General features: G+C 42.8%; 1 protein-coding gene across 1 annotated transcript in view; it reads right to left on the bottom strand.

Annotated features, from left to right (window-relative positions):
- Window positions 1-1,049: 1,049 nt before the first annotated feature.
- The window catches only part of Otoa (otoancorin), a 76,325-nt gene continuing 51,845 nt past the window's right edge, over window positions 1,050-25,529 (bottom strand). The window contains exons 22-29 of the mRNA XM_048789646.1: window positions 23,527-23,656; window positions 19,100-19,287; window positions 16,270-16,425; window positions 8,102-8,244; window positions 7,755-7,891; window positions 7,129-7,226; window positions 3,879-4,074; window positions 1,050-1,707 (exon numbers count right to left, since the gene is read on the bottom strand). Of these exons, the coding sequence (XP_048645603.1) occupies window positions 1,640-1,707; window positions 3,879-4,074; window positions 7,129-7,226; window positions 7,755-7,891; window positions 8,102-8,244; window positions 16,270-16,425; window positions 19,100-19,287; window positions 23,527-23,656 (1,116 nt within the window). The 3' untranslated portion in view covers window positions 1,050-1,639. The remainder of the gene's footprint in view (window positions 1,708-3,878; window positions 4,075-7,128; window positions 7,227-7,754; window positions 7,892-8,101; window positions 8,245-16,269; window positions 16,426-19,099; window positions 19,288-23,526; window positions 23,657-25,529) is intronic.

Here is a 25,529-nt window from a genome sequence, read left to right as displayed (position 1 = left end):
TGGCACAGTCGGCTCTCTGTTATGGGAGCCATTGCTATTATTCCAGATGGGAGGGATGACCAGGAAGTGGATCAGAAACAAGTGATCAAAAGAGAACATGAGATACAAAAGCCATGGTGCTCTCAGTGTGAAGTCTGATTCAAAGGAGAGCTGTTTTTGCTATTGTGTGCCTTTGGTTGTTCAGGATAATCCAAGGCCACAGAAAGTGGGAACACACAGTGACCTTTCTGCTGGGATGCTGCATGGCGCATGCTCATTCAGCATCCTTCTCCGAGCAGCTGGTCCAGCCCAGAAGAACTGGGGACTGCTATTGTTTGGAACCAGATAAATGACCTGTGCTTGGGAAGCAACATTTGCTGCCACTTCCCTGCCAGGATGAAAATAAAAGCAAATCGGACCCTCTGTGGTACCTGCAGGGCCACCCCTTCCATGCCACAATCTTTTCATTTTCTATAATGACCACGGGTGACATCTCCCCAAATCCACCAGTCTCTACAACACCTACCAATGCTGATTTATTAAAAAACCCACTCACCTCTTACGGAACACCACAGATTTTTGGAAATTCACAGATTTCCCATCTCTAGATGAGATGTCTCCTGTGGATGTACAAGTAAAAGAACCCAGGACACCTAACTTACCACCTGAGGGATGCCGTGCCAGGCAGACTGGATTGCTACCCCCAGAAGGTGTAGCCCCTGGTGGGTGGGATACACCATGGTTGGCCCCCTTTCTCGAGCTCCGACTTCCTGAATCCAAGACCAAGGGCATCCTAGCAATTTCCAGAAGTAACTTCTTCCCAGAAGGATAGGACCAGGGGACTGAGTTTGCTGGGCTGTGCCAAAATCACATTAGCAACTGACTTATCCAAATTTTTTTTTCAAACCATTCTCTGAAGCTCAGAGCAACTCAATACCAGGACACCATCTCCACTTAAAAAAAAAAAAAAAAAAAAAGGAAGAAGAATATTTTAAAAGTTTAACTGATAACTCCACAGTCATCCATCCAGCTGATACCCAAGGAAATAGAAGGCATCTGGAAAATGTATTTAAAAATTGATTTAACGTTGGGCCATGTTAAATGTTTTAATTTCCAAGCAATGCAATGCCCACCAAAACATCAATTAGTCCCAGCAATCAGGCAGGAATATTGGCTTCTGTTGAGGGATTCATTTATTTCAGTTCTGCTAAGCATCGGAGAAGGAGAAATCCGATGTAGTCTGGAGCTCCAAGAAAGTGAAATTAAGCTGGAGGAAAAGCCAGATCAGGCACTTGCTAAAAAGAGTTCCTCTTCCTGCACCCATCTCCCCTCCCTTCTCTCTCTGGAGGGAGGGAGGGCAGTAAAGTCTGTAAACAGGACACCCTCCCCTCCCCAGTTCTGTCTCAAAAGCCAGGAAAAAAAAAAAAAACAGGTTAAACTGGGCATAGAAGGGCACCCTTCTAGAGAGGCTGGATGCCTTAAAATTCACAGGATCATTTTTAAATTTTTCCCCCTTTTAAATGTCAAGAGTCCAGGGTCTCCTTGCCCTAGTTGAGGTGCTGAGTCCAGCTGAGGGTCTCCTACAGTCTGAAGCATCCTCTGTCTCTACAGGCCTTGGCCAGCTGCTTGGGACACCAATGGGAAGCGCTTAGGCCACTCATCACAGGAGATCAGTCATCAGAAGCAGCAGGGGGCCTCCAAGCCAAAGACCCAAGGCAATAGAAGCTCCTGAAATCAAACACAAGTTGGGGCACACATGAGGGCAGAAGCATGTGCCCAGCCCCCTGAGTCTCTTGGGACCTCTTAACTAGGAAGCTCTATCTGTTCATCTCTTAAATGGGAATAATGGCTCCAAAGGGGGAGAAAAAAGCAAGTTGAATTAAGTGGGATTGTGTGAATCAGCATATACCAGGCCTGCCTTAATCATAAGAGTTGCCTGGGAAGTCTAATGCAAGTGCCAAGAAAGATTCTGATTCAGCAAGTCTGGTAGGAGGCCTAAGAATGTGTACTCTAAACATCATTCTAGATGCAAGTTGAGGAAACAAAAGATGGAGGGTTTGGCCACAGGAATGGCTCATCCAATGGCAGCTCTTCCTCAGACACCCCTGTAGAGCAAATGGAGGAGGTGTCAGGGGTCTTGCCTGGTCATTTTCTGACACTGCTGGTTCAAGGGAAAACAGGTACCCAACTCTCTGCAGGGGATGTGACAACGTCTATCAAAATTACAAATGCACATACCCTCCGACCCAGCAATCCCACTTTGGAGAATTTATCCTAGACATACCTGAACTTGCAAATTATACAAGGTTATACACAAATTACACAATGCAGTGTTAGTAACAACAAAAAAGAAAAAAAGAAAAGAAACAATTGAAATGCCCATCTACATAGATCTAGTTAAATACTCTCATGATGTAGCCAGAAAACCAACAATTACACAGCTCCTGCGGATGGTTATGGGATTGTCCCCAAATATATTGTTAGATTAAAAAATGCAGGATGCAGAACAGGTGTATAATAAGCCTTTGTTAAATTGCAGAAATAATCTATCTCTGATTTGCTTGTATATGCATAGAATATCTTTGGACAAATACACTAGAAGCTGGTAGGACTGGTGGCCTGTGGGGCTGGGGGACGGGGGACAGAGAGAGAAGTTTCATTACATAACTCTTCTGACCCTATATGTTTTAAACATGTACATTATCTATTATGTGTATTATCTATTCATACAAAATGCCAAAACATTTTTAAACAATTTTCATTATTATAATATATAATTTTAATTATATTTCAGTGAAAAGTTTATTAAAAATAATAATACATAGAAAGGCATGGCCCTATCTGTAAGTGCTACCTCTGAACACTTGTGGCCACGGAAATTAGGAATCCCCCAATCGCCATCCCCAGAGGAAGGTGGGGCCTGGAAATGGGAGACTGTTGACAGTGATGGATGATCAAGTTAGGAAAGGGAAGGAAAGCAGGTAGAGTTGGTTAAGCCCAAGTTCTTTCTCCCACGAGCATGTGCACCTGCTCTTCCCTCTACCTGGGATACAGTCCACCAGGCAAAGTCCATCTTATCCACATCTTGGGCTTCAACTGAGGCATCATGGATTCCACGAGCCCCTCCCACTCCCCCCAGGCCTATCCAGGTACATTCCCTTGGAGTCTGTGCATCTCCACCATACTGCCTCCTGGCCACCTGGTTATGGATGCTTCCCTCACCCCACAGCTCAGTGAGGACAAGAAATACCTGGCTCCAAGCTATTTCCCCAAAGTGTAGCACCGTGCCTAGGATAGAAAAAACGGCCAAGATGGAGTGGGCGAGGAAAGCAGTTAAGCAAGGCCAGGAGGGGAAAAGGCCGGAAAGTCACATACCCAGGTGAATGTCACTTCCTGGGGAGGCTTCCCAGATCCTGTCTTGCTCAGCCCTTGGTTACCATCACCTCCTCTGCCATTGCCTTCCCCGTCTTATCAGACATGACATCATCCTCTCCATTTACAAAAGACCCTTGTCTGTCTTGGTCCTTCCCAGCCTCCACAGCAGATTTGGAACATAGAAGGTGCCCAGTGCAGAGAGGCTGAATTAATTAATACTGGACAGAGACGAAGAAGGATGCAAAGGAACCACTAAAACCTGTTCAGTCTTGAGAAGATTCCGATCAGAACCTGGGGGACCTGCAAGTTTTATGAGCTTCCCCAGGTGATTTCAAATGCTGCTAGAATCACTCTGCAGAAGCTTGGTGAGCACTTTGGGTTTATCTCTGAGCACAGATCCTAAATGACTGTTAAAGATCCGGCCCTGAACCTTGGGAACCTTCCCCTGCCCCCCAGGGACTGCACGGTAGACCACTGGACAGGGAAGGAGGCTAAGAGTGCGTCCCTGGCGCGGCTCTGCTCACCTGGGGGAGAACCTGCGGAGGACGACCCGGTGGGGCTGGCGCTGGCGGGCGCTTCCTGCCAGGAGTGAGTCTTGGCGCCATCTAGTGCTCGCTGGAGGCTCTGCAGCTGTGACGTGCTGAGCAGCTGGCGCTGGGCGTGGGTCACCGCGGCGGCATTCTCTGGACCCAAGGAGGCGATCTGCTCTGCTGACAGCTCCTGTGGGAGGAAAAGGGGGCAAAGGCTTCGGAGGGCGGAGCTTCTCACTTTCCCCAAACCTCAGTCATCTTCCCAAGCCTGCACAACTTTGTCATGCCCACCATTTGTGCACCTCTTTAAGATCACTCTTTGACTAAGCAAATACATATATTTTAAAATGGAATTTTCCAAAAATAGAAGATCAGTAGAATTGCTATAAGCAAACATTCAATAGAAGCAAAAAGAAAAAAACACAATTTAATTTCAGCTAGATTGTGGCCAACAACATCTGAATCCCTAGCCTCTTAAAAAAAAAAGAGAGAGGCTGGACCATTATGGTGGTGCCTGTAATCACAGTAGCTCAGGAGGGTGAGGTAGGAGGATGGCGAGTTCAAATCCAATCTCAGCAAAAGCAAGGCACTGAGAAACTCAGTGAGACCCTGTCTCTAAATAAAATAAAAAATAGGAATGAAGATGTGGCTCAGTGGTCAGGTGCCCCTGAGTTCAATCCCCACTTACAAAAAAAAAAAAAGTGGTTGGAGAAATTAAAAAGTGCTCCAGAGGTATTAAAGACATTCTAGCTCCAAAGTGAGCCTCCTTGAAGTAATCAAAAGTCTTAAAGGAGGGTTGAAAAGGGAGTCATAATTTTCTCACTGTGACAATAAAGATACCTTTTCAACCATTCCAGTTTTCCACCTGAAGAAACGCTGGTGTAGGAAAGAAATCACAGGCCTAGATGTAAAAGACCTGAATCTGAGCCCAGGCTCTGCCTCATACTAGCCGTGTGACCTTGGGCAAGTTGCATAGCCTCTCTGGGCTTTTGGACTAGCTGTGGAGTGACTCAGAGAACTTATCTCCTAGGCCAATTTTGATCCTCTGGCATGACTGCTTAAATACCATATGATGAGTCCTGCAAGGGATCAGAGGAGGGAACACATGGTAATCTACTGTTGATGTCGCCATAAACAACAGAAGTAGAAAATTCTGCCTGGCACCCTGTGTCTTTAAGAACTCTGAACAAAATGTTTTCTGAAGTCACCCAGCTTTAAATAAGGACTTGGTGACTGGTTTCAGTGGGAATGGAATGAGATGGGGTGGCAGGATTCGGCTTTTTTAAAAGAACCTCTCACATCATCCTGTTTATTTTAGGGCCCCAAAGGATCTGGGGATTCTATGGTAATGCTCCTCCCTCCCTCCCGCCTCACTCAGTCTCACCCTCTCCTCTCCTGTCTGGGTAGACCTGCCCTGGAATCCCATTCCTCTGCCTACAGCCCTTCTCTGTACCATGCCCTCCAGGACACTGCAGTGGCTCTGTCAAGCCCTGGGTCCTGCCCACCCTTCCAGCCACACTCCCAGTGCTCTTCACCCCAGGAGAAGGAGCATCCATACTGACAGCTCCTGGAAGCCAGCAGGGCTCTTCCTTCCAGATGAGCAAGTGCTCATCTGGTTTACGTCTACCATTAACACCAAGTCTGTATTACAAAAATTATCTATTTTTCCAATGCTGCTGACTTGTGACCCATGGGACAGATTGAATCTCTAGGCCTACTGTTTTTTTCAAAAATAAATTCAAATCGACTGCCAACATTTAATTATCAGGAGATTTCACATGCAAATGAAGATTTCTGGCTGCTTCTAAAAAAAAAAAAAAAAAAGTTACATCCAGCAATTCTGGGTCCATGTGGTCACACTGCATTAATGTGCCTGAGATGAGAAGCAGCCGCCCCATTTAGACAGGCCTCTCCTATTCACATTGGGCCCCACCCTGCCTACTGCATTCCTTTATGTCACCTTCTTGGTCCCTGAAGGTACTGTTTTATAACTCCTTCACCAAAGAATCTCCTCCTGATCCCAGGTAAACCTAACCTTGACCCTGCAGAGGACAAACAGGAGTTTAAAATAGACACCTGAACTATGAAGCAGCCACAACTCACTCCTATAGAGACCAGGAGAAAGTGCTTGGTCAAATGCCAAGACCAAGCTGCCCATCCCACATAGAGCATCCCCCCTCCACCAGGGGAAGCAGGAATTCCCTCACTAGCCTCAGGGAATGCTGTTTATTTGCCCCCCCCCCAAAGGGCTATTGTGCCCAGGCTGTGCTGGGAGCTGTCCACGGTTCTGGAACGGTCCTAGGTCAGATGTGGGTCTTGAAATGAACCAGTCATGTGGCACCTCGGGACTGTCTCCAGTCTGATTTGTGTGCCTTATCCAGGTGTATACCCAGCAAGCAAGAAGATCAGGGGTCCTCCCTCCTCATCAGAGCAGTCCGTCCAAACACTTAAATCTCGTACGAGCTCAGGAAGATAGACCCCTCTGGAGTCCCCGGCTGCCCTACTTCATCTGATGCAACCACACTCTCTCAATTTTTTTCCACAGCAATTCATCATCTGTCTTATTATGGGTTTTTTTCAATTAATTAAAAGATTTTTAATTAAACTTATTTCAAAGGGAAATGTTATCGAGCTCCACACTCTCACCTGCAAATCTGAAGTTCAAAAGTGTCTGAAAACTGAAAGTTTTTTCCGAAGTTTAAGACAAACTTAATTACTAGCAAAACTTGATGTGAGGCTATTTATAGCTTCTATTTATTTTAGTTGGTGTGATTTGTTACCTATTTCCTCACAAAAAATATTACTATGTTATTAGTATGTTTACTTACAAATGCATCCCCTGCTGCTGCTGAGAATATTAGGTATATTTAGTACATACATGTGCCATTCTCTCTAAATCTGAAAAATTCCAAATGCTAAATACCTCTGTGCCCAAGTGTTTTGAAGAAGGTTTTTAAGAACCTGTCACACCTCCATAAATAGAAAATTAGTATCACTTGCTAGGAAGAGAAGGTAGCCATAAAAATAAGTATAATTAAAATATAAATTAAAAATTTAAGAAAAACTTTTCAAAAACACCTAAAATTATCCTGCCACCATCCATTGTTGACATGTTGATCTCCTCTGATCCTATCAGTAGAGGGCTATTTCCACACCTCGAGAATCCAGGGCCTGTCACTTGTTTCCTTGTGTGATCCGAAATGGTGTCAAGCTCTCATTTCTCCTTGAAGAAGTGAGCACCTACTTTGAATATCTCGTCAGGGAAGCATTTTACTGCTGATGGCTGGAAATACGGCATCAATTCCTTGTCGATCGTTCGGAGCTCCGCCTGAGTTAACCCAGCTGGGAAGGAAAGGAATCACGGGGTTAGTTGAAGCCATCGGAACTCCGCTCCTTTTATTAATGGGGCTGCATAATGTACAGCTCTGCGTGTCCCAAGCAAGCATCATTCCTGATCATTCCTGGAAAATCACACGAGGGAGCCATGTTCCTTAATCAACTAGGAAAAATATGTGGGTCACATTAGCCCTGGTTGGCCTCCTGTAGTGAAATGTATACCCAGAAGGAGCTTCAACTTACACACTTTAAGATGATGAACAAATCTATTTAGAGACCAATTAAATCACATTCTATAGCAGCGTTTTTCTGTATAAAACTGTAGCATGCACAGGAATTGCCAGGAGACCTTGTTTAAAGAACAGATTTTCAGATACTGCCCTCTACAATATCAAGCCGTAAAATCTAGGTTCTACTGTAAACTCCACTGATGTTTTCTATGTGGCCAAGGATTATTATTTCATTTTGTTTCATTTCATTTTAGTTCTAGATTTCACTTTGAGAAGAGAAAGTTATGCTCAAGATGCCTCTTACCTGTAATGGTCCCAAGCTCTTGCAAGACTGAGCTGGTCCACTCAGTGGGATCCCCAAACACTTCTTCAGCCTTTCTCTTAAACTCAGCCAAGACATGAGTGCTGCAGGTCAGGGTCCCAATTCTGGCCACCACCACCCTGGTTAAAGAAGAAGACCTCTCCAGTCAAAAAATATTGTGTAGAAGGTAAATAGGCTCAGCACCAAGAGAGGACCCAGATAACCCCATTCCCTATTTTAGTTCAGAAAGGGGCAATGTATCAGAAAGTGGAGAACATCTGGATGAACAGATGGATCGATGGGTGAATGGAGGGATCATTTGCTATTTTGCACACTAGTATTTGGGTTACCTGAATTCTGAGATCTTTATAAGTGGAATTTCAGTGATGTTCATAGCACACAGGATGGCACCAAGCCCTACTAAGTGAAAGCTCTTCAGATCCTGAACACCATAGCCTGAATCCTCCAGGAACCCTTGCAGAATGGATTTGGCCTGATAAATAAATAAATAAATAAATAAATAAATAAATAAATAAATAAAATAAAAATAATAAAAATAAATAAAGAAGGAAATATCTGCTGATTTATCTCCTTCAAAAGCTCTTGTGATCTTCAGATAGTTTGGACATTCAAGTTCTTCTGCATCAGGATCCAAATATTTCCAGCATCTTTTTTCACAACTTTCCAATAAAACCTGATACTCTCCTGCCTCTCTGTCTTTACTCAAATCAGCCCCTTTCTGGTCATGGCAGAGCATGCCTATAATCCCAGAAATTTAGGAGGCTGAGGCAGGAGGCTCATAAGTCCAAAGTCAGCCTCCGCAACTTAGCAAGGCTGTAAGCAACTTAGTGAGACCCTGTCTTAAAATAAAAAAGGGCTGGGGATATGGCTGAGTGGATTTAATCCCCAGTATCAAAAAAAAATCTAAAAACAAAACAAAACAAAAAATATAGCTCCTTCATCTGCAATATCCTTCTGCATTCCCAACTGTGAGAATCAATTTTATCTTTTAGTCCAATTAAAATATCACCTTCTACACAGAGACAAACCCATGCATCTACAGTCATCTGATCCTTGACAAAGGTGCAAACATTTTCTCCAACATAACATGCATTGGAGAAAAGACAGCCTTTTTTGGCAGGGGGTGGGTACCCTATATTGAATGCAGAATTGCTTAACCACTAGGCCACATCCTCAGCTCATTTTATTTTTTATTTTGAGACAGGATCTCACTAAGTTGCTATTTGGTTTGGATATGAGGTGTCCCCCAAACCTCACATGTGAGACAACGCAAGAAAGTTCAGAGGAAAAATTATTGGGTTGTAAGAATCTTAACCCAATCATGAATTAACCCCCTGATAGGGATTAACTGAGTGGTAAGTGAAGTGGTGGGTATGGCTGGGGGAGGTGGGAATTGGGGCGTGCCTCTGGGTATATATTTGTATCTGTCAAGTGGAATTTTTCCCTCTGCTTCCTGGCCACCATGATGTGAGCTGCTTCCCTCTGCCACACTTTCCTGCCATCATGTTCAGCCTCACCTCAAGCAAGCCCTGAGAAATGGATCTGGCCTTCTGTGGACTGAGACCTCCGAAACTGTGAGCCCCTGAATAAACTTCTCTCCCTCTGTAGTTGTTCAGATCAGATCCTTTAGTCACAGCATCAAAAAAAGCTGACTAAAACAGTTGCTAAAAGCCAAACTAAATTGCTGAGGCTGGTTTTGAACTTACGATCCTCCTGCTTCAGCCTCCCAAGCCACTAAGAAAAAACTCCAGGTGTGCACATCGTGCCTAGCAAAAGACAGGCTTTTTAACAAATGATGCTGGTTGTCCATATATAGAAGAATGAAACTAGACCCTTATCTCTCTCTCTGAAAAAAAATCAACTCAAAGTGGATCAATGAGAAAAGAAACTATGCAACTCCCAGAAGAAAATAGAGTGTCAACACTCCAGTACACAGGCACGGGCAACAACTTCCTCATTACAATCCTAAAGCTCAGGAAATAATGCCAAGAGTTAATAAACAGGATGGCATCAAATTGAAAACTTCTGCACAGCAAAGGAAAAAATTCAGAATGGGAAGAGAGAACATACAGAATGGGAGAAAATCATTGCTAGCTACTCATCTGACAGAGGATTAATATCTAGAAATATATAAAGAACTCAAGATAAATTTACACCAAAAAATCAAATAACCCAATTAATAAATGAGAAAATGAATTAAACAGTCATCTCAAAAGAAGAGATACAAATGGCTAATGAATATACAAAAAAAAATGTTCAACATCATCCGCAGTTAGGGGAATGCAAATCAAAACTATACTGAGATTTCATCTCACACTAGTCAGAATGGCAATCATCAAGAATCCAAATAATAGTAAGTGCTGGAGAGGATGTGGAGAAAAAGGAACACTTTTACACTGTGGGTGGGACTATAAATTAGTACAACCATGATAGAAATCAGCAGGGGGGTTCCTCAAAAGACTAGGCATGGAACCACCATAGACCTAGTTGTACACCTCTCAGTACTTACCCTAAAGAATTAAGGTCATCATACTACAGTGATACAGCAATACCCATGTTTATAGTAGCACAGTTCACAATAGCCAAACTATGGAACCAGCCTGAGGGTCCATCAATGGATGAATGGATAAAAAAAATGTGGTCTATATACACAATAGAGTTTTATTCAACCATAAAGAAAAATGAAATTATGTAATTTGCAAGAAAATAGATGGAACTAGAGAACATTATGTTAAGCACAATAAGCCTAACTCAGAAAGTCAAGGGTCATATTTTGTCTCGTATGTGGAAGCCACACAGGATAAAGGAAAAGAAACGGGGAGGCAGTCCTTATGGAAATCAAAGGGAGATCAGGAGAAGAAAGGGACCAAGGGGTGGGAGAAAGGGAGGGAGAAGATGAGTGCTGAGGAGTGAAATTGGCCAAATTATATTGTTCTATTGTGTGTATGTATGAATATGTAACAGCAAATCCCATCATTGTGTGCAACTATAATGCACCAATACATCATTAGTTGTGCATTATGTACAATTACAATGCACCAATAAAAAATGTGGAATAAAAAACAAATATTGCCTTCTTCATGGAATTTTTCTTGACCACTCAGAATGAATTTTGCTTCCTCTGTTTGCTACAGAACTATATTTCCCCCTTGCTCTTCAATTCCAGAAAGTAATACATAAAATATGCTGGCGTTTAAAATTTGCATCTCCAGTGTGCTTTGATGTAAGGGAGCTCATGTGAAGGGTCCCTGAAATTCCAGCACAATTGCCATTCATTAGTCATGACTGTCCCTGGAAAACCACACATACACTCTTACTCCATATGGTTCAGACAAAGTTAACTGTCTCCTGTGTTCCATAGGACCTGTTTCTAGTCACTGTGTCATCTCTTAGCCTGGCTGCAGTGACTGGTTCTAGACTATGCCTGTGATCCAGCCAGAACCAAACAAGACATTGGGTAGAGCAATTAGAAGGAAAGTGCTTTCTTAACACTGGACTTGAACTTGAAGGGATAACATATGTATCATTGGAAGGATATGCACATGGATCTGCTTAGACTTAACTGTCTTTGACCAAATGGAAATGTGCAACCAAAATAATAACAACCAACATTTTTTTTAATGCTTACTGTGTGCTGGCACTATTTTACATACACCATCTCATCTGATTCTCACCACAACCCTCTTACCTACATATTAATATTATTCCTCTTTCATAGATGAGCAACTGAGGCACAGAGAAGTTAAGTAAGTCAAGGTCACGCTGCTAAAAAAACAATGGCTCTAGTATCAAAACCCAGTCGGTCAGACTCCAGAGCCTGTACTCAGCCAGAGAAGGTATCTGAACATGGAAAAAGATGGATCTTCACGTTAGCTTTTCAATTTTTCTTATTAAGTCTTCACAATCAGGTTTCACTAGTTGACTCATAGCAATTTGGGCTCCGCAAGTATCAGGCATGCCCATTTAAAATGAAAGTGCAAAAGTACAATTCAAATAAAATTACTTTGAAGATGTGGTATTAAATTGTCCTTGCCACTGGAACCCAGAAATGCAAACTCAGCCTGCAAGGTGATAAGTCAAAATACATTTCCCTGAATGACTGGACCGGTGTGTACATAATGATTCCAGGACAATTAATACCAACACTTTTAGGCAATATTAACCACTGAAAAATGGGTAGCTGTAAGATTTCAATCTCTCTGTTCATCCCTCTGGCTTTTATAATAGTTTTTTCCCCCTTATATTGGTTTTTAAGCTGAACTATCTGTTAATGTAGTTCCTCCAGGTCTGACTATTAATCTAGAAACATGCATTTAAGGGTTTGATTGGGAGCTAAAGTTGAGGAACTGACTGCAAATGATATATGCAAATGTTAGATTTTCATATCCTCTTCAAACATATTGATAAATCTCTCTGCCATCCATGGGAATTAAAATTGGTGCAAAGGGAAAGAGATACTCCAGTTTCTAAGTTGGATATATTTTTCTGTTTCTCCCAGACTGCAAATAGAAATGATTTTAATATCAGCTATGTGATGTGGCACTTCTCGAACGAGTCAAAACCAGTTTAGAGCCACAGAATCATAAGATTATAGAATGTTGGAGTGAAAGGAACTTCAGATTCCTGGGTTTAACCCTCTCGTCTTGCAAACAAAGAAACTAACCCAAGGGAGGAAGTGTGATGATGACAGTGACAATAATGACAGCAACAGCAATGAAAATGAAGTTCGTTGACTTCTATGCTCGAGACATTGTTGAAAATGTTTTAACTGATCCTCTCATTGAAGCCTTGTGGCCAGGACCTCCAGGCTGCCCAGGTCCAGGTAGATGCCATTCACACTGTGTTCTGTTTAATGGTGCCACTTGGTTATGGGATGTGACAATTTCGATTACACAGAGCTCCTGAGAGGTGCTGGGTCTTGCCCGCCTGGCATCCATTCTCCCTTTGTTCAATAACACCACACCAATTTTCCTTTCAAGAACTACTCTGGATTAGTTTCCTATTGTTACTAAACAAATTACCACCAACTTAGTGACTTAAAATGACACAAATTTATTCACTTACAGTTTGAGGGGTCGGAAGTCCTACAATGAATAAGCAGAATGTGCTCCCCCTGAGGGTCCTAGGGAGAAATCATTTCCTTGCCTTTTCTCACTCCCAGGGGTCACCTGCCTTCCTTGACTTATGGCCCCTCCTCCATCTTCAAAAAACAACAGCCAGCACCCTCACATCTCTCTGTTTCCCTCTGCTTCCTTTCTCATGTCACCTTCTATAGCTGTGGCGCTTCTGTGTCCCTCCCCTCTTACAAGGCCCTTGAGATCACACTGGGATCACCGGCATAATCTATCTCAAGATCCTTAAATGAATCACATCTGCAAAGACCCCTTTGCTCCATAAGGCAATGTACCAGCTCCAGGGATTCCATGTGGACATCTCTGGGTGGGGGGGAGGGGGGACCTTAACCTCCACATTCCCCTTCCCACTCTCAGCTCACACGGTCATGGGAAGATCAATTCCACTCCTGCTACTAGCCTGGCCAATCAACAACACACCCTGCCCCTGACCACAGTGACTCCATGACTGGAATTAATGGTGGGATTGTTTTAAAAATAGAATGAAAAAGAGACACATTTTTTGACAATTTTTTATTATTTGTTCTCATCAGTTATACGTGACAGCAGAATGCTCTTCAATTCATTGTACACAGATGGAGCCCAATTTTTCACTTCTCTGCTTGTACACGAAGTAGAGTTACACCATTCATGCAATCATACATGTACCTAGGGTAATGATGTCTGTCTCATTCCACCATCTTTCCTACCCCCATTCCCCCTCCCCTCTCCTCCCTCTCCTTGCCCTATCCAAAGTTCCGCCACTCATCCCATGCCCCACCCCCCATGATGGATTAGCATCCACTTATCAGAGAAAACATTCGGCCTTTGGTTTGGGAGGATTGGCTTACTTTGCTTAGTATGATATTCTCCAACTCCATTCATTTACCTGAAAATGCCATAACTTCATTCTTCTTTAAGGCTGAGTAATATCCCATTGTGCATATATACCACATTTTCTTTATCCATTCATCTGTTGAAGGACACTTAGGTAGTTTCCATAGCTTAGCTATTGTGAATTAAGCTGCTATAAACATTGATGTGGCTGCATCACTGTAGTATGCTATTTTTATGTCCTTTGGGTATAGACAGAAAGAGACACATTTTTATGAGATTGCTAATTAACGAGTGTTTAAAGCCTTGTGCTGAAATAGCTTGGAAGGCTGACATGGAGAATCTAGGACTTCCTTTCCCACCAGTCCCGTGGACTTGACACCCTATACTTCTCTCCCAACTGAAACAATTCAAATTCTGGCAAGCATGTCTTCTTCAGCCCATGAAGGATTAATGACCACAGGAATTCTCCTCTCACCATAAACGACTAGAAAACTGAACAAAATATATAAAACAACTGTATTCCAATATTGTACAACAGGGAGCACAGGATGGTAATCTTGAAAGAAGAAAAACAAATAACGCAAGCCCTGAAATTGCCCTTGCTCACTGCCCCGAGGCACCTTCCAGGTCATAGAGCAGGAGGGGAAAGCCAAACAACCCAGAGGTCCAGCCAAGTTGACACAGATCCAAGGTCAAAAATTCACAAAAAACAAACACAGCAAATTGCTCTTCCTCGCTGGTTCACTTCAACACGTCACAAGTAGCAATCCACTTCCACTGACCCCTCTAAGAAGAAAATGCTTTAGCATTCATTTATTCAGTAAATATTTATTATGTGATAAAACATGCATGTCTAACCATATATTTTTTAAAGAAAAGCATGTGCTAGTCATCTTTTATAGATACAATTTCTGTGCCCAGGCTCAATTCTAAGCCAGTATAAATATCACAGGTGGCCCCAGAGGAAATGAAATCAAACTCTTAGGATGTTCTCTTCCCATATAAGCAGCCCCAGAGAACTGCCAATCTGCATTGTTCTATTAATAATTACAAGAGAGAGACACAGAGAAAGAGAGAAGGGTCCAAGTTCAGAGAAGCAAGGGTTTCTATTCTTTATGGGGCGAAGTATGAGAGAAGTGAAAAATACACAAAGAGAGCTCTAGAAATCTGCAAAGATAACTGTTGGAGGACTGAGTCTATATTTGCACATGTAAAGAATGAAATTCTGTAGAGGCAAGGAAAGAGTCACTAGAAGGAAGCAGTCAGAGTCATTCGAAAGGTTCTCATGGAGTTGGAGAGAGTTCACATCTCCACCAGCCAGGGTGGAGAGATCATGGCATACCAGGCAGAGTCCATAGAAGAATGACGTCTCAGTAATGGGAGAACATTTATCATAGAATAAAAGCCATTCTGGACTTGCTGTAATGAAGCTCAGAAGGACACAAAAGGATCAAATTGGTAAGTAATTTAAACACAGACCAGAACAAGACCCAATAATCTTTAAAGGAATCCAACTGAATCAGACACTCAACCACATAAAATTCATAAGTCAACCAGTCAAAATTACTAGGCTTGTAGGTCAAAGAAACACAAATAAAAAACTACATCGAGGATCCCTCTCACTCCAGTTAGAATGGCAATCATCAAGAATACAGATAACAATAAATGCTAGCGAGGATACAGGGAAATACAAACTCTTATATACTGTTGGCGGAAATATAAATTAGTATAGCCAATATGGAAATCAGTATGGCATTTCCTCAAAAAGCTAAAAATAAAATTACCTTATGATCTAGCTACACCATTCCTTGGTATTTATCCAAAAGACTTAAGTTAGTGTACTTCAGAGATACAATGTATACCCATGTTTATCGCAGCACAATCCACTATGGCTAAATTATAGAATCAGCCTAGGTGTCCATTGACAGATGAATGAATAAAGAAAATATGGTATATATATTCACAAGGGAATTTTATTCAGCCTTAAAGAAAAGCAAATTACATCACTTGCTATAAAATTAATGGAACTTTGAAACCATAATTTTGAGCCAAATGTCCAACTCACAGAGAAAAGTATCACGTGTTTTATCTCATATGTGGAAGGGGGGGAAGCAGAGACAAAAAGGGGGGCCACAAAAACAGAAGGAAGACCATTAGGGGAGAGGAAGGCAGCCAGGGGAGGAGGGAAAAAGCAGTGGGGAAGGTCCTGGCAAATGGAATTAATTATATTATAGTTTTAGATCTACATGAATATGCCACAGTGAAACCCACCATTCTGTACAAATCACATGCACCAATAAAAATGAAAAAACCCACAAACACAATGAATTACTCAGCTTGCAAACAAGCAAGAAAATACAATCCAAAACTAGGAGAACAACTGGTTCACAGAAACAGGCTCAGAAATAACAGTGATGGTTGGGATCAGCAGTAAGGGTATGAAAGCAGCTATTATAAACACTATAAATATGTTCAAGAATCTAAAGGAAAATATAAGAAAAATTAAGAGAGAACTAGACTATTTAAAAGATCCAGTGACATCCACCTACCTGTTCTGGGGTCCATTCTGTCTGCTGGCTCAAGGAAGCCACAGTGTCTATGGAGCTGAGGTCCAGCTGCTCCAGCTGACTCACATTAAGAGCCAGGGCAATGCGTCCCAGGGAGACGATGTGGTGTTCTCTCCAAAAAAAAGGGAGGTTCCAAACCTTTGAATGGAGAGGAAAAAAATTTTGACAAAGAGTAGTGACAGCATTTGCTAAGGTGTAATTGTTATGTCCCTGCAAAAGTCATCTGTTGAAACCTAATCCCCAATGTGACAGTATTAGAAGGTGGGACCTGTGAGCAGGCACTAGGTCATAAGAGCTCCACCCTCACAAATGGGTTCATGCCCTTAGAAAAGACACCTCAGAGCGCTATCTAGCGCTTTCCACCGAGTGAGGCTGGTGAGAGCAAAGGCCGTCTATGAGGAACAAGCCCTTGCTAGACTCTGAATGTTCTAGTGCCTTGATATTAGAATTCCCAGCTCCCAGACTGTGAAAAATAAACTTCTGGTTTTTGTAAGTTATCCTGTATATTTTCTTACAGCAGCCTGAACAAACTAAGATGGTATATTTTAAATACACATAGGGTCGCTTTTTTTGCGGGGGGTGGGTATCAGGGATTGAACTCAGGGGCACTCGACCACTGAATCACATCCCCAGCCCTAGGCTGTATTTTTATTTTAGAAACGGGGTCTCACTGAGTTGCTTAGCACCTTGCTTTTTGCTGAGGCTGGCTTTGAACTTGCGATCCTCCTGCTCTCAGCCTCCCAAACCTCTGGGATTACAGGCTTATACCACCTTGACAGGCCTAGGGTCTCTTTAATGTATAAATCTCTTATAAATCAATAACCAAAAATATGACCACATTTTGTTTTTTTTAAAAAAAAACATTAACAGGAGATTCACAGAAGAAGAAAACATATGAGAAGAAATTTATGCTCTGTCATGAATGAAGAAATGCTCATTTAAAACAATTAAAGAAGGCCATGTTGCCTCATTATATTGACAAGGAATGTGAAGAATGGTGGTCTCTGATGTTGTGAAGACATGAGGCAAAAGATGCCCTCGTTTGTTGTTACTGAGAATATAAATTAGTACATAATTTTGAAAGGGTAATTTGACTATATGGATCAAAAGCTTTTTAGATACTTACACTCTTTCACCAAGAAATTCCTCCTCTGGGAATTTAGCCCAAAAAAATGAGATAAGTACCCAAAGACATTACAAAGAAGCACCTTAAGGCTTTAAAAATATAATCTAGGGGCTGAGGGTATAGCTCAGTTGGTAGGGTGCTCGCCTTGCATGCACAGGGCCCTGGATTCAATTCCCAGGACCACCACAAGAAAAAAAAATTTATATATATATATAATATCTTCAAGACTAACAATTAGATAAATAAAAAAGACCAGCCATAAAATGAAATATTATATAGCTATATAAAATATTGATATAGATTTATATTTCTAATATGGAAAAGCAAGCACTCTAGAACTGTTGAATGTTGAAAGTTATTGAACAGTGTGTGTGATGCCATTTTTTATAACATCTATAAGTGAATAAGATCAGTTCTCTGCATCTGCATGTTTTGCAATCTGTAGGTTCAAAAAACCATGAATCAAAAATACTCTAAGGAGCAGGATGCAATGGTGCATACCTGTAATCCCAGCAATGAGAAGCTGAGGCAGGAAGATTGCAAGCTCTAGGCTAGCCTCAGCAACTTAGTGAGACCCTGTCTTTAAAAAAAAAAAATTAAAAAGGGACTTAGTGTGTAGCTCAGTGGTAAAGCATCCCTGGGTTCAATGCTCAGTACCAGGAAAAAAAAAACTTCAAAAAAAAAGTGCATCTAGGGTTGGGGATGTGGCTCAGTTGTAGGGCACTTGCCTAACTTGCACGATGCCCTGGGTTCAATCCCTGGCACTGCAAAAAAAATTTGTATCTATATTGAACATGTACAGACTTATTTTCTTGTCATTATTCCCTAAACAATGTAGTATAACAACTATTTCTATTGTATTGGGTATAGTAGGTTATATACAAAAACTGTGCTATTTTATATAAAGAAGTTGATCATCCATGGATTTTAGTATCTGGGAGGGTCCTGGAATCCCCTTGGATACTAAAGAAACATGGGTATGAAATCTACAACTCTATTTTATATGCATACACAAATCTGAGAAGCTTCAGATGAATATACCCAAATATCACCCTTGTTTATCCTGTGGTAAAGATTATGACTGATTTTCTGTTTTAATATTTTCTGACTTTTCTACCATAAACTCAGATTTCTTGTTTAAAAAGAATTGTAAATATAATTTTAAGTGATGTGATGTTTTTAACCCCATGAGAGTAACTGAATATTCATAACTATCCCAACAGCTAACCTGAGCTACTCAAAGGGAACTTTTTAAAGATGGCCAACTACTTCCTGCTCTCTTTTTTTCCTCCTTCCTGCTGTTCTCAGGTGAGTCTGGAACAGATGCTGAGAAAACCTGCTGCAGGCAGCAGTTGAGGCTCTCCCAGTGGAGGAAGAAAAGGCAGAATCCCTGGAAAGAGTTTTGGTCAGGACACGCACAGAACTTGATTTACTGAACAGCCACAAGATGCCAAGAGGCATCTCAGTCCATTCTCTGTCGATGCCCTAAGAGGGAAGATCTAGAAGTTCCCCCTTTTCTCAAATGAGGAGATCACAACTGCCTCACTGAGCAGAGGCAGTGAAATTCCAACAAGATCATGTAGGTGCAAATTCCCCCAAGGAGGGTGTCTAGTTATAGAAATGCAGGATCAGAATTTGGTGGTGACTGTCCTTCCACTTGAGCCTCCTCCCTGTGGGGCGGTTTACCTGAATTGCCTTCTCCTTCAGGGTCAACAGCTGAGGCTGGCTGAAACCCTTGACAGCCCCCAGCAGCTCCACGCTCCTGATGAAAGTATCTTCTTCCATGCAGAGGAGGTCCTCGGGGGCCCAGCAGGCGTTGGCCTCAGCCAACTTAAAGATGTCATCAAAGGAGGGAGCTGTGACTCCTTGGCAACCTGAAGAATGGGGAGATGCAGGGAAGGATGGGGTGGGGAAGAGAAATTCAGGAAATGCTAGTCAGTTTCCCTATTGCATAAGAGTCTTCACCAGTTCCATTCTTTCCCAAGAGGCAGGAGAGTGGAGAGGCTGAGCTGGGGCCCAGAGCCCAGCTGAAATCCCACTTCTGCCATTTATTGATAACTATCTGGAAGCCAAATCTTGGAAACGCCAGCATTCTGCACATCCACATGGGCAAAGAAACAGCTTTACAACATCACAACTGGACTGTAAATCCCTGGAGGGCAATAGGAGCTGGTAAACAGATCTGATTTCAGGTTCAGATCCAAAGACATTTAACCCCTCTGTGCTTCCATTTCCTTGTCTATAAAATGGGAATAAAATCACTTTGTAAGATGATTAAGAAAACTGCGAGTGTTACTATATAGAAAGCACTTAGAAGCATACAGAAGGTGTTTAGTAAATGTTAGACATTATTATCATTTATGTCACCTACCTGACCCCCTACATTTTTGAGTTTGCAACCCAGCATTAAGAGTTCCATGGTAATTAAAAAGGAGACTTTTTATCCAAATGAGAGGGTGATTTTCTATCCATAAAAATCATAGTGGGAGCTGTGGCCTTCTGATCCCAGGAAGGAAGAGAAATGGACTCACTGCATTTTACTTGGCAACAGGAGAAACCTATCCATTTCAGTCCTTGAATAGTTGAGGTTTGCACAGACAAACTAGTTACCTACTAATGCACAAATGAGATATTGTCCTTCCTGGATTCAGTATGCCCAGACTGGGAGGAAGTGCAAGGCCCTTTAAGAGCAGTCCTAGATCTTTTTGTTTTAGCAGCTGACCACTACTCATGCTGACTACTCACCAGCACTACCAGAGGCCAGAGTGTTTCCCAAGCTCTGCAGGCACTCCCTTCTCACTGCATTTTTCAATATGAACTCTCTGGACTCCAATCAAGAGGCCAAACTAGACCAGATCAATGGTGTCATTTGTGATCCTTAACATCTTTATTACAACATACTTTTAGGGGACTAAAGACCCACCTCTCCTGAATTCCCAGGATTAATGACGGCACAGAATTAGAGAAAAACAGAAGGACTGAATGGTACAGCAGGGACTTGGTCTTATCACAGCTGTGTGTCTAGTACTTAGAATAGAGCCTAGCACATAGTAGATGCTCAGCCAGTATTTGGAGAATGAATGAACACACACACAAATTAACTCAAGCAAAGTATTAATCCTGCTAATTTATTGATCACTAAAATCACAGCAGCAATTAATACCAAGAATCAACTAAGAAAACTCTGTCTATGTACTGGTAGCAGCTTCCTCCCCAGGTATGGAAAGACTTACTTCCCACAGACCACAGTAAGAGTCATGTGATATATGACTCCAAGATGGCCAGCTCTGAGGGCAGCAGAAGCTAGCAGTCAACACCACCAGCTCTGGATACAAGTCCAAGAGTCGCCACTTACTAACTCTGTGACTTTGGCAAAGTTCCTTAATGTCTCTGAACCCCAGTTTCCCTCCTCAAGAGAATGGGAGAATCGTGGTGCCACCTCACAGAATAGAAATGAGAACAAGACAGTGCATACGGGGAGAAGATAACCTACAGTGGATCAAATCAGATTGGGAATCTTTCTTTGCTTGATACCCCAGGATTCCTCTACCTGGGTTTCCTTCCTCAGGCCCTATCTGCCTGGCCTGTTCCTCCAATGACATGGGCTTCTACTTCCCATCCCTCTCCCACTCCCATTGTATTCTCTCTGTCTGTAAAACTTATAGAAAATAGAAGGCAGTAAAACACCATGTCCTCAAATGCCCCCTTCTAATCTCCAAAACCTAGCCAAGTTACAGGAACAATGAGAGCAAGCCTGAGCAGGAATGCCTTGAAGGACACTGTCTGTCTCTAATGCACACTGGGAACCAGGGAAAGTCAGCATTATCTGTAGAAAGCTGCTGTCTTGCACGTACAACAGGACAGTTGCTCCTTGAGATGCTGGTCATGCAGGCAGACTAAGCAAGCTAATAATGCTGGTGATGTCACTGCTCCTGCAGCCTGACATATAAAGTCTCTCTCTCGGGAATGACTTGTGGGGAACTGGGGGTTCTATGGAACTTGTCCAGCCAGCTGCTACTAGACAAAATGCTTGAGGCAGAGGAGGCACCTTGGCAAAGAGGTGATGGGAGCAGGTGCTATCTGTTCAGCCTGTCAACACTGGACCTTTCCCATAAGCATTTCTCAATGAAGCCTTATGCCTCATACACCATCTCTGGGTGTTTCCTTTGGTCTCTAGGCAACCGGGCTGTGGGCATGACAATCAATGTGGTCCACTCCCACATCCCCCTGGGTCCTCATTCAAACATCACCGTCTCGATGTGACCTTCCTTAATGGTTCTCTTCCACATTATGATCTCTCACTGACATGGAGCCATGCAGCCAGCCCATTGGTCCCTGCTGAGAAGCAGCAAGGGAGTGGTGAAGCAGCAGAGTGGCAGCTGGGTTGGTCTGAAGCCTAGGCAGGAAGCAGGGGCTGCCATGAGGAGCCTGCCATGGTGGCATGGGCCTGAGGGGCAGTAGTCTAGTGCTGAGGTGAGCCAGGGCAAGCTGACCCGTCACCTGCAGCAACCCAGCCTGCACACAGTGGGGATGCCCACTGCAGAGGTGCACTGCAGAGCTGCTGCTCCAGACACCCCACTGAGCATGCACAACTCCATGACTCCAACTTCCGCTTCCTGAAGCAGGGAGAAAATGGAAGTAAGGCAAACCTGAATGGGATTCGGGGCTGACCAATAGTGTTACTTTTCCAAACCCTAATTACCATAAGTTTGGACCAATAGCATTAGTACTTTTCCAAACCATAATTAGCATAAGCTTGGACCACTAGCAGTGACCCAGGTGCTACTTAAACCCCTAGACTAGCATACTTGGTCAGACCCGAAGCCACTGTTGGGTCCCCTCTTACACCACAAGAGTTCTGTTCCTGTTTCTCTTTTTCAAAAAATCCTACTCCCACGCTCACTCATCGTGGTCCATGGCTTTCATTCTTGGAATTCACAAGATAAGAACCCAGGAGGAAGAAATCCACAGAGAGCTGCTGGGGTCTACTGCATCACTGGAGGGAATGGCCCACCATTAAGAGCCGTGGCACTTCTTGACTGCAAAGGCTGGCACCTTAGGCAGACCCCACCCACCAACAAAAGTGGGGAGTTGAGTTCCATCTCAGAACTTCAGTTTCACCAGGTGTGATGGCACATGCCTATAATCCCAGCAGCTCAGGAGGCTGAGGCAGGAGGATCGCGAGTTCAAAACCACCCTCAGCTACAATGAGGCGATTAGCAACTCAGTGAGACCCTGTCCCTAAATAAAATACAAAAACAGGGCTGGGGATGTGACTCAGTGGTCAAGTGCTCCTGAATTCAATCCCCAGTACCCACCCACCCTCCAAAAATACTCCACTTTCAATACTGAACACTCCCAGACTTTTCCCTACTTTACCTTCCTTCTTGGTACTTATCACCAAACAACATTCTACATATTTTACTTATGTATGGAATTAATTGTCTGGCTATGCCCCATTTGAAAATAAGCTTTGTGAGGACAGGGAATTTTTCTCTTCGTCACATAATCAGCTTTCAATAAATATTTGTTGGTTGAAAGCAAGCAAGGACTGACTGTGAACTATGATTATTACAATTATTACTGGGTTTGACTGACTTTGTCTCTTCGTGCCTAGCACAAGTCTGCATTTAGCAGGTGCACAGTATGGATAATAAAAATGTCTAATATTTTTGAGCCTTTCCTATATGCCAGATTTAAACCTGTTAATCTTCACAATAATCCAATGAGGTTCAGGGTTTTCTTTACCCTCACTTTAAGAGAGGATGAAAACTGAGGCACAGAGAGGTCAAAGAGCTTACCCAAAGTCATACAGCCAGTAAATGACATGCTCAGGATTCAAATCTGGCCAAACTGCCCTCATCACTGCAATATTTTGCTGCTGAACCATGTTGGTCTTTTAAGCCAATCCTATTGAAATGTGTCTTATACACCTACTATCTTGGTAAAGAGTGTGGAATATGATTTCAAATGACTTTACAAAGGTGTGGTTCTTTGGCCTGTGGATTTTTGCCTTCTAGTACTTTCCAAATATTTAATCCAGTCTTCTGGACAAGGAGGTCTTTAAATGTCAGGGACCCTGGCACAGGATCAGATACCCCAGAAGCACTCACCAGGGATGGGGTCCAAACTGGGGCTCTCGTCACTACTGTTCCGAACAGATTCAAAGACAGCCCAGAGGAATTCTTTAGGGAGCAGAGTCCCCGCCATCTTGAAAGCTGTTTGTTGAAGGATATCAGGAAACTGTGTGTGTTAAAAAGAACAAATAGTTAAAGCACATTAGACATATCTAAGTCAGAGCTTAAACTACAATGCTGCCTAATGCCTCAGGTTATTTATTTGTTTTTCTCTTTAGGGCAGCTTCTCATATCAATTTAATCTCTAGCCCAACTAACATGGTTCATATAACAATCTAGCCCAACTAACATGGTCCAACTAACAATCCTAAAAAAAGATACCCAACCTCCACATTAACCAACATCACTTTTCATCCATCAGATTGTCAAAAATAAAATAAAGTGATAATACTTAATGCTGGCCAAGATGTAGGAGACGTGCACTCCTGTTTTTCTGTGGGACTGTTACATGGTGCCTCATTATCAGAGCAATCTGATGTGTACAAAAAAATGTGGGTGCTCCTCCTCTTTTTTCAGGCTGATATTATTTTGAATTTTTTAACTTTATGTTTTTCATAAAAAGGAGGTAGAGAAGGGCTGCCTCTGGGTTCTGGGTGGAGACTAGCAGTGAGGGAGCTTGGTGCCCATGAACAAGGTATCATTCCCATCTAGAACTATATCAGACTTTGTCCATTCTTGGGAGCCCTATCTATGAGCCCAGAGAACTCATCAGGCTCTTATACTATCACATGCCACTATATGTCCCAGCTCTCCCACAGAGAAAGCAACTTGGTTTGTGTAGTTACTCTTTCTATCCAAATCTTCAGAATAAAAGTTGGAAGTTAAGTCAGCTATGGGTAAAAATCACCTGGGAATTCTACAGATATCCAGGCTCACATCCAGAGATTGAGTCACTTGGTCTGGAGTGGGGACCATGGATCAGTTCATTTTAGCGTGTCCCCAGGTGATTCTAGTGGGCAACTGCTGAAAGAGACTGTCCAGCACCATACAATGACCTTTCAGTTGACGATGGACCATGTATTCGACCGAGGTCCCATAGGTTCACAATGGAGCTAAAATTTTTCTAATGTCTAGTAATGTCATAGCCATCCTATCACATCACCCACGTGTTTGTGGTAATGCTGGTATCAACGAACCTACTGTGAAGCCAGTCATACAAAAGTACAGCAAGTGCCACTTAACAACATTTTCAGTCAATGCAGGCCACAGGATTACATCCCTTAGTGACTTTAGTTTGTGTAAGTACATTCTATGAACTTTGCACAATGGTGAAATCATCCAATGATGCATTACTCATAACTTACCCCCATCATTAAGCAATGGATGACTGTGGTTAACTGTTAAAGATGCAAAGAGTCTAGCAGAGAACAAACCAGCAGACTGGTATTTTCCATTTTGTGTTTTTAAAAGGGAGCCTGTGTGTGTGCGTGGGTGGTATTTTTCTGAAAGGATGCACAAGAAACGGCAAACAGCGGCTGCTTCTGAGTAGAAAAGCTGGGAGTAGAAACCTGGGGTGAGAGGAAGACTTGCTTTTCATCCTATAGCCTCTGGAACACTTGGGATTTTTAACCAGAAGCATGTACTACTTGTTTTATTAAACATTTCCAGCATCAAAAAATATATATATACAAATTTGAAGATGGCGGCGAGGGGAGTGCATTGCCCCCGTGTGCTGCTTCACTGTGTGGGAGTATGACAAGTCAGGACGGCTAAAGGATATCTTGTTAGGAATTTCCAGCAATAGTGGGGTGCTCCGGAACCTGGAGGAAGGATTTCCATCGCACGAGGATCGGCTACGGGGACTCAAACGCGAGAGGTTTGTCGCACGGAGGGTAACACTGCTTATTCAGCAAACCGCCCCGCGGCTAGAGTCTGCAGCGCGCGCTAGGAAACGAGGAGATAGCGATGCAGGGATACAGCGCTGCAGTTTCTGCCAGCCATGCAAGCACCGTACTCAGGGCTGAATTCTGGGTTCGAGA

Source organism: Marmota marmota, unplaced genomic scaffold, assembly GCF_001458135.2.
Source record: "Marmota marmota marmota unplaced genomic scaffold, marMar, whole genome shotgun sequence".
In the NCBI taxonomy this organism is placed as follows: Eukaryota; Metazoa; Chordata; class Mammalia; order Rodentia; family Sciuridae; genus Marmota; species Marmota marmota.
Note: the sequence above shows the minus strand (reverse complement) of the source record. Positions and strands in the feature narration are given on the sequence as shown.